This window comes from Coregonus lavaretus (genome assembly GCF_964263955.1).
Source record: "Coregonus lavaretus genome assembly, contig: HAP1_SCAFFOLD_1889, whole genome shotgun sequence".
Classification (NCBI taxonomy): Eukaryota; Metazoa; Chordata; class Actinopteri; order Salmoniformes; family Salmonidae; genus Coregonus; species Coregonus lavaretus.
This window is the reverse complement of record NW_028158337.1, coordinates 84,370-93,832: the sequence shown is the minus strand read 5'-3', so window position 1 is coordinate 93,832 and position 9,463 is coordinate 84,370. Positions and strand designations below refer to the sequence as shown.

Sequence of the window (9,463 nt, the reverse complement as noted above, 5' to 3'; positions counted from 1 at the left end):
TACTTTGAGAGCTCTGCCTCTTCAGCCAACTGCTCCCTCTCTTCTCTCCTCCTCTCTCCATCCAGGCGAATGGACAAACACAGCCTGAAAAAAAAGGCAAGCAGGCAAGAGAGAGAGCGAGAGAGGGGGAGGAAACACAAGGCAACAGTACAGGAGGTTAATAATCAGACTGGAGAGTTAGCAGCTTGTTTCCAGGAGTGAGTCGTCCCAGCTGAACACCGCGGAGAGAACAGGAAGCAATCTTCTCTTCCTGCGTGTGTGTGTGTGTGTGTGTGAATGAGTGTGAGAGTGTATGTGTGTATGAGTGTTTGTGTATCTGTCCAGACAGACAGAGTTCAGTGGAATAGCAGGAGTTACTTTTGGGAAGACAGCTGGACTCATCCATTGCAACAGCGATACAGAGACTCTCTGACAACTGAAAGAGCAGCAGCAGCCACTTCAAGGAGAGTAACACACTGTGGATGAATTGAGGGAATGAGAAGAGGAAGACAGAGAGACTGAGAAAGTCAAGGAGGGAAGAGAGAAAAGACTCTTTGGTCTCTTCTCTGCTCTGCAAAGTGTGACGACCCTCCATCTCCCCTCTCCATCTACCCTGACCCTTCTCCCTCTCCCTCACTCCTCTTCCCCCTCTTCTCCTCCACTCCTCTTCCCCCTGTCGTCGTCTCGCCTAACATGGGCCGGCTGCTGGCCCTAGCCCTGGCCTACCTGGTGTACCTGTCGACTGCAGTGATTGGCTCAGAGAAGAAGCAGCACCGGGTGCAGAATGGGCCCTGCAGTTACACCTTCATACTCCCCGAGGTGGAACACTGCCAACCCCTCAAAGACTTCCAGGTCACCAACTCCCTCCAGAGGGACTCCCCACCACCGCCGGCCCCAGACCCAGGATCGAGTCACCCTGAGCAGGCCAAAGCCCAGTCTGCTAGGCCCTCATGGCAGGAGAGGAAGCTGGAGAGTCTGGAGAGCACCACAGAGAAAAATAGACAGTGGTTGCAGAAGGTAAGAATCTCTGTCATCATGTGTTGCTTCCTCCTCTTGTCTTTTCTGTTCCCCTCCAGGGTTCACTAAAACAGAGGTATTCCCTAAAGAGTGTGTGTGTGTGTGTGTCTGAGTCTGTATTTAACACCACTGGGTAGCACTACTGATTCAGATATGTGTATCAGTACATTAACAAAACAAACCCAACAATCAAAGAGCAGTTACGCTAACCTCAATAAATGCTAAGAAAATGTGTGTGTGTGTGTGTGTGTGTGTGTGTGTGTGTGTGTGTGTGTGTGTGTGTGTGTGTGTGTGTGTGTGTGTGTGTGTGTGTGTGTGTGTGTCAGTGTGTGAGTCACCAGAATGTCTGCATAAATGGAACAATTGTTTATCTAACAGACATTTTAACAAGTCTGGTTTAGCGGTTTATTGGGTCATGGCCTTTACTATGACTGGGCCATTTAAACCAATCTCTGAACTAATAAACTGTAGCAGAGAGATTAACAGTGTTTTCACTGTTAAGGTCATCTGGGGTCAGATCAGGTCCATTCTCTGGACCACACAGAGGCAGTATTGTCTGTCTCTATCTTGCATTTATTTTTAAAAGGTCATTGCTATTTTTACAGGGTGAGTGAGTAAACTCACCAATCTCTCTGTGTGTTCTGAGATATAACCTCTGACCTCGCTGTTGAGAGAAACAGGAAGCCTCTGGACAGAAGTTGCCCTCGTGCAGATATTTAGGATCAGATTACCTTTCCACCAATACTAACCGTGGTTGGCACTCAAATGGCACCCTGTCTGGACTATATAGAGGTCAACACCTCCCTGTCAGGTCTATATAGAGGTCCTCAACACCTCCCTGTCTGGTCTATATAGAGGTCCTCAACACCTCCCTGTCAGGTCTATATAGAGGTCCTCAACACCTCCCTGTCTGGTCTATATAGAGGTCCTCAACACCTCCCTGTCTGGTCTATATAGAGGTCCTCAACACCTCCCTGTCAGGTCTATATAGAGGTCCTCAACACCTCCCTGTCTGGTCTATATAGAGGTCAACACCTCCCTGTCAGGTCTATATAGAGGTCCTCAACACCTCCCTGTCAGGTCTATATAGAGGTCCTCAACACCTCCCTGTCTGGTCTATATAGAGGTCCTCAACACCTCCCTGTCAGGTCTATATAGAGGTCCTCAACACCTCCCTGTCAGGTCTATATAGAGGTCCTCAACACCTCCCTGTCAGGTCTATATAGAGGTCCTCAACACCTCCCTGTCTGGTCTATATAGAGGTCCTCAACACCTCCCTGTCAGGTCTATATAGAGGTCCTCAACACCTCCCTGTCTGGTCTATATAGAGGTCCTCAACACCTCCCTGTCAGGTCTATATAGAGGTCCTCAACACCTCCCTGTCAGGTCTATATAGAGGTCCTCAACACCTCCCTGTCAGGTCTATATAGAGGTCCTCAACACCTCCCTGTCTGGTCTATATAGAGGTCCTCAACACCACCCTGTCAGGTCTATATAGAGGTCCTCAACACCTCCCTGTCTGGTCTATATAGAGGTCCTCAACACCTCCCTGTCAGGTCTATATAGAGGTCCTCAACACCTCCCTGTCTGGTCTATATAGAGGTCAACACCTCCCTGTCAGGTCTATATAGAGGTCCTCAACACCTCCCTGTCTGGTCTATATAGAGGTCAACACCTCCCTGTCAGGTCTATATAGAGGTCCTCAACACCTCCCTGTCTGGTCTATATAGAGGTCCTCAACACCTCCCTGTCAGGTCTATATAGAGGTCCTCAACACCTCCCTGTCAGGTCTATATAGAGGTCCTCAACACCTCCCTGTCTGGTCTATATAGAGGTCCTCAACACCTCCCTGTCAGGTCTATATAGAGGTCCTCAACACCTCCCTGTCAGGTCTATATAGAGGTCCTCAACACCTCCCTGTCTGGTCTATATAGAGGTCCTCAACACCTCCCTGTCTGGTCTATATAGAGGTCCTCAACACCACCCTGTCAGGTCTATATAGAGGTCCTCAACACCTCCCTGTCTGGTCTATATAGAGGTCCTCAACACCTCCCTGTCAGGTCTATATAGAGGTCCTCAACACCTCCCTGTCAGGTCTTTATAGAGGTCCTCAACACCTCCCTGTCTGGTCTATATAGAGGTCAACACCTCCCTGTCAGGTCTATATAGAGGTCCTCAACACCTCCCTGTCAGGTCTATATAGAGGTCCTCAACACCTCCCTGTCAGGTCTATATAGAGGTCAACACCTCCCTGTCAGGTCTATATAGAGGTCCTCAACACCTCCCTGTCAGGTCTATATAGAGGTCCTCAACACCTCCCTGTCTGGTCTATATAGAGGTCCTCAACACCTCCCTGTCAGGTCTATATAGAGGTCCTCAACACCTCCCTGTCTGGTCTATATAGAGGTCCTCAACACCTCCCTGTCTGGTCTATATAGAGGTCCTCAACACCTCCCTGTCAGGTCTATATAGAGGTCCTCAACACCTCCCTGTCAGGTCTATATAGAGGTCCTCAACACCTCCCTGTCAGGTCTATATAGAGGTCAACACCTCCCTGTCAGGTCTATATAGAGGTCCTCAACACCTCCCTGTCTGGTCTATATAGAGGTCAACACCTCCCTGTCAGGTCTATATAGAGGTCCTCAACACCTCCCTGTCTGGTCTATATAGAGGTCAACACCTCCCTGTCAGGTCTATATAGAGGTCCTCAACACCTCCCTGTCTGGTCTATATAGAGGTCAACACCTCCCTGTCTGGTCTATATAGAGGTCCTCAACACCTCCCTGTCTGGTCTATATAGAGGTCAACACCTCCCTGTCAGGTCTATATAGAGGTCCTCAACACCTCCCTGTCAGGTCTATATAGAGGTCCTCAACACCTCCCTGTCTGGTCTATATAGAGGTCCTCAACACCTCCCTGTCTGGTCTATATAGAGGTCCTCAACACCTCCCTGTCTGGTCTATATAGAGGTCCTCAACACCTCCCTGTCTGGTCTATATAGAGGTCCTCAACACCTCCCTGTCAGGTCTATATAGAGGTCAACACCTCCCTGTCAGGTCTATATAGAGGTCCTCAACACCTCCCTGTCTGGTCTATATAGAGGTCAACACCTCCCTGTCAGGTCTATATAGAGGTCCTCAACACCTCCCTGTCTGGTCTATATAGAGGTCCTCAACACCTCCCTGTCTGGTCTATATAGAGGTCAACACCTCCCTGTCAGGTCTATATAGAGGTCCTCAACACCTCCCTGTCTGGTCTATATAGAGGTCAACACCTCCCTGTCAGGTCTATATAGAGGTCCTCAACACCTCCCTGTCAGGTCTATATAGAGGTCCTCAACACCTCCCTGTCTGGTCTATATAGAGGTCCTCAACACCTCCCTGTCTGGTCTATATAGAGGTCCTCAACACCTCCCTGTCTGGTCTATATAGAGGTCCTCAACACCTCCCTGTCTGGTCTATATAGAGGTCCTCAACACCTCCCTGTCAGGTCTATATAGAGGTCCTCAACACCTCCCTGTGTGGTCTATATAGAGGTCCTCAACACCTCCCTGTCAGGTCTATATAGAGGTCCTCAACACCTCCCTGTCAGGTCTATATAGAGGTCCTCAACACCTCCCTGTCTGGTCTATATAGAGGTCCTCAACACCTCCCTGTCAGGTCTATATAGAGGTCCTCAACACCTCCCTGTCTGGTCTATATAGAGGTCCTCAACACCTCCCTGTCTGGTCTATATAGAGGTCCTCAACACCTCCCTGTCTGGTCTATATAGAGGTCCTCAACACCTCCCTGTCTGGTCTATATAGAGGTCCTCAACACCTCCCTGTCAGGTCTATATAGAGGTCCTCAACACCTCCCTGTCAGGTCTATATAGAGGTCAACACCTCCCTGTCAGGTCTATATAGAGATTGAACTTCACGGAGTTCGCCCCATTAGTTTGCACCATATAGATCAACGTTTTTTCTGTGATCGAATCAACATTATATCAGCCCCTTTTCAATGCAACAAAGCAAGATTGAGTCTGTGATTTTTTTGTTGTAGGCAGAGCCAGAGCGCAACAGAGTAGAATTATATTAGTTAGCGAGCTATTAGCCCCGTTATGGATAAGTATAGGTCAGCAATGGGGAGTCACTGCTTCCTACAAGAGCACAACACGTTTAGGCTACATTTCAAGCTGTCTTTGAAAAGCCAGTCAGGTAAAAAGCTTACGTCTTAATTAAAGGGGCAGTGTTGTGTTTTGAGACAGGCTAGAATGTGCAAATTAGCCAATAGGCAGAGGAGTAGCCTGCATTGTCGAATTCTCTGTATGGTGCTAATCATTTTATTTGATTATTATTATAAAGTGGTTTCTTGCATCAAACAACACAATACAATGTAAGTTACAGTCACCTGTTTGGCCCCTGGTGTTACAGACCAAGTAAAAAAATTATTAATTAATGTCAAGCCCTTCGTAATGTAAAAACGGTTTTAAAAGTCAGTTGCAATGTAGGCCCGCATTGAACACCACATATAGGCTACTGTAGGCTATATCATAGAAATCAAAAGCTATTTCCATGTGTTGGGATTCGCTCCATTGGTTTTGTTGGTAGTCCTACATTATGCTCAGATAGCCACAATAACCTGTTGGCTACTGTCTAAAACTGTCAGGGTACAGCCTGTTGGCTACTGTCTAAAACTGTCAGGGTATAGCCTGTTGGCTACTGTCTAAAACTGTCAGGGTACAGCCTGTTGGCTACTGTCTAAAACTGTCAGGGTACAGCCTGTTGGCTACTGTCTAAAACTGTCAGGGTACAGCCTGTTGGCTACTGTCTAAAACTGTCAGGATACAGCCTGTTGGCTACTGTCTAAAACTGTCAGGGTACAGCCTGTTGGCTACTGTCTAAAACTGTCAGGATACAGCCTGTTGGCTACTGTCTAAAACTGTCAGGGTACAGCCTGTTGGCTACTGTCTAAAACTGTCAGGATACAGCATCCGTGTTCACAGTAAACGTGCGCTGGAAGTTGCACAAAATTCTCAAAACGTTCAAGTTTCTGCTCACGATCTAACATTTGCTCAGTGCCCCCCAAAATTAGAGGGAACGTTGGTCACAGCTTGGTAATTTTCCGCTGTCAAAATTCATGCCATAACCAAATGCGTTACCGCTAAAACCAGCTTTTGATTGGTCTAAAATACCCCAATCAGCGCTGCCTGAAATTAGCATTTTGGATTATGTTTTTAAGGACACACCTAAAATATTTCCATCTCACCCAACGGAGCTCAAACGAGCTGATATAAAACAGGGAAATTGCCGAACCTGGCGTTTGGGCTGGAAAACGCCGGTGAGCCAGATTTTAGATTACAAAATTGCAAGCTAACGTTCGTTTGCCTTAGCGCCAGACAAAAATAGGGCCCACAGTAGTAGAGATAGTCTTTAGTCTTCACTCTGGACTGAGTTACATCATGTTATATTTAGTAGAGATACTCTGGACTGAGTTACATCATGTTATATTTAGTAGAGATACTCTGGACTGAGTTACATCATGTTATATTTAGTAGAGATACTCTGGACTGAGTTACATCATGTTATATTTAGTAGAGACGCTCTGGACTGAGTTACATCATGTTATATTACTAATCCCGTATTTAAACTCCTCCCAGTTCTCATAACTAACGTCATATTGTCTTCCTACATCTGACTTCTCATAGACATAATAACATAACTGTGATTACTTAAGGAGAGAGAGAGGAGAGAGAGAAAGAGGTAGAGAGAGAGAAAGAAAGATTACATGATGCCGAAGTGTGCTGACTCATTTAACTTTTGTTTTCTCTCTCTGTATTTCTCTCTCTCTGTATTTCTCTCTCTCTCTGTATTTCTCTCTCTCTGTATTTCTCTCTCTCTCTGTATTTCTCTCTCTCTGTATTTCTCTCTCTCTGTATTTCTCTCTCTCTCTGTATTTCTCTCTCTCTGTATTTCTCTCTTTCTGTATTTCTCTCTCTCTGTATTTCTCTCTCTCTCTGTATTTCTCTCTCTCTGTATTTCTCTCTCTCTCTGTATTTCTCTCTCTCTGTATTTCTCTCTTTCTGTATTTCTCTCTCTCTGTATTTCTCTCTCTGTATTTCTCTCTCTCTGTATTTCTCTCTCTCTGTATTTCTCTCTCTCTATATTTCTCTCTTTCTGTATTTCTCTCTCTCTGTATTTCTCTCTTTCTGTATTTCTCTCTCTCTTTATTTCTTTCTCTCTTCAACTCTTTCGCTCTTTCTCTCTCCTTTACATTTAATTGAAGGCTTGGAACATGTTGTGGTCACAGTTTTAGAATCACTCACTTCTTGGAAGCAATTATTAGGTAAACAAATAATCATGGTTGTTTTAAAAAGCCTTATGACCTCTGACCTCTCTACATTGCTGTGTCTGGTCAGTAGAATGACCTCTGACCTCTCTACATTGTTGTTTCTGGTCAGTAGAATGACCTCTGACCTCTCTACATTGTTGTTTCTGGTCAGTAGAATGACCTCTGACCTCTCTACATTGTTGTGTCTGGTCAGTAGAATGACCTCTGACCTCTCTACATTGTTGTGTTTGAGCAGTATAATAATAATAATAATATGCCATTTAGCAGACGCTTTTATCCAAAGCGACTTACAGTCATGCGTGCATACATTTTTGTGTATGGGTGGTCCCGGGTATCGAACCCACTACCTTGGCGTTACAAGCGCCGTGCTCTACCAGCTGAGCTACAGAGGACCACTAGAATGACCTCTGACCTCTCTACATTGTTGAGTCTGGTCAGTAGAATGACCTCTGACCTGTCTACATTGCTGTTTCTGGTCATTAGAATGACCTCTGACCTCTCTACATTGTTGTGTCCGGTCAGTAGAATGACCTCTGACCTCTCTACATTGTTGTGTCCGGTCAGTAGAATGACCTCTGACCTCTCTACATTGTTGAGTCTGGTCAGTAGAATGACCTCTGACCTCTCTACATTGTTGAGTCTGGTCAGTAGAATGACCTCTGACCTCTCTACATTGTTGTGTCTGGTCTTTAGAATGACCTCTGACCTCTCTACATTGTTGTGTCTGGTCAGTAGAATGACTTCTCTACATTGTTGTTTCTGGTCTTTAGAATGACCTCTGACCTCTCTACATTGCTGTGTCTGGTCAGTAGAATGACCTCTGACCTCTCTACATTGTTGTGTCTGGTCAGTAGAATGACCTCTGACCTCTCTACATTGTTGAGTCTGGTCAGTAGAATGACCTCTGACCTCTCTACATTGTTGAGTCTGGTCAGTAGAATGACCTCTGACCTCTCTACATTGTTGAGTCTGGTCAGTAGAATGACTTCTCTACATTGCTGTGTCTGACCTGGGCCCTAGTACACTATTTTATATAGGGAACAGGGTGCCATTCTCTGGTCTAATGTAGTGCACTATGTAGGGAACAGGGTGCCATTTGGCACGCATCCATAAATATGAATGTGTTCCATTCAATATCTCACTATAGCTTTATTGCGAGGCGATGACAGGAGCCCCATAAAAGGTGGACCGAAATCCCATCAGTCATAAAACTGCGGAGGAAACATTTTAACTAATGACGTTGGCGAGCCAGGTGGATTTGTCTTCCATCTTCATTGTTCGCTCAAACAGCCACATCAATAAGAAATCCTGTTTATTGCCACAAGATGGATGGGGTTTCTATTTTTATAACTCCTATAAAATACAATGTGATGTTCTTCCCTTTTTGCCTCAGAGCCGATCATGGATTATATTTGAATGAACAAGTGTCCCTGAAGTCAAAAAGCACAACTGCCGTGTTTTTAGTACATAGCTTTCAGGCTACGTCCCTCTGGAGTTAACTGGTACCAACAATATTGTTGTCATTCCATCAGGCTGTTTGCTGATGGGGTGTGTATTACCCTGGTCAGTGGTTCAATAGATTCTTTAAAGAAAGATTTGGAAGGATGGCCCCACAAGAGTAAGGGACTTACGACTGACATTTCTTTGTAAAAGCGGGACAAGGTAGAAAATCTGTGACACATAGTAGAGGGTGAGTGTGTGTGTCTGTGACAGAGAGAGGGAGAGTGTTTGTGACAGAGAGAGAGAGTGTGTTTGTGACAGAGAGAGAGAGTGTTTGTGACAGAGAGAGGGAGAGTGTGTTTGTGACAGAGAGAGGGAGAGTGTTTGTGACAGAGAGAGGGAGAGTGTGTTTGTGACAGAGATAGAGAGAGTGTTTGTGACAGAGAGAGGGAGAGTGTTTGTGACAGAGAGAGAGAGAGTGTTTGTGACAGAGAGAGGGAGAGAGTTTGTGACAGAGAGAGAGAGTGTGTTTGTGACAGAGAGAGTGAGAGTGTTTGTGACAGAGAGAGGGAGAGAGTTTGTGACAGAGAGAGAGAGAGTGTTTGTGACAGAGAGAGAGAGAGTGTTTGTGACAGAGAGAGGGAGAGTGTTTGTGACAGAGAGAGAGAGAGTGTTTGTGACAGAGAGAGGGAGAGAGT

At 45.7% G+C, this 9,463-nt stretch overlaps 1 protein-coding gene across 1 annotated transcript in view; it reads left to right on the top strand.

Annotated features, from left to right (window-relative positions):
* Positions 1 to 672: 672 nt before the first annotated feature.
* Positions 673 to 9,463, top strand: part of angpt2b (angiopoietin 2b) — a gene marked incomplete at its 5' end in the record, with an annotated part of 81,786 nt that continues 72,995 nt past the window's right edge. Inside the window, one exon of the mRNA XM_084198320.1 lies at positions 673 to 996. Coding sequence (XP_084054446.1) covers positions 673 to 996 — 324 coding nt within the window. The remainder of the gene's footprint in view (positions 997 to 9,463) is intronic.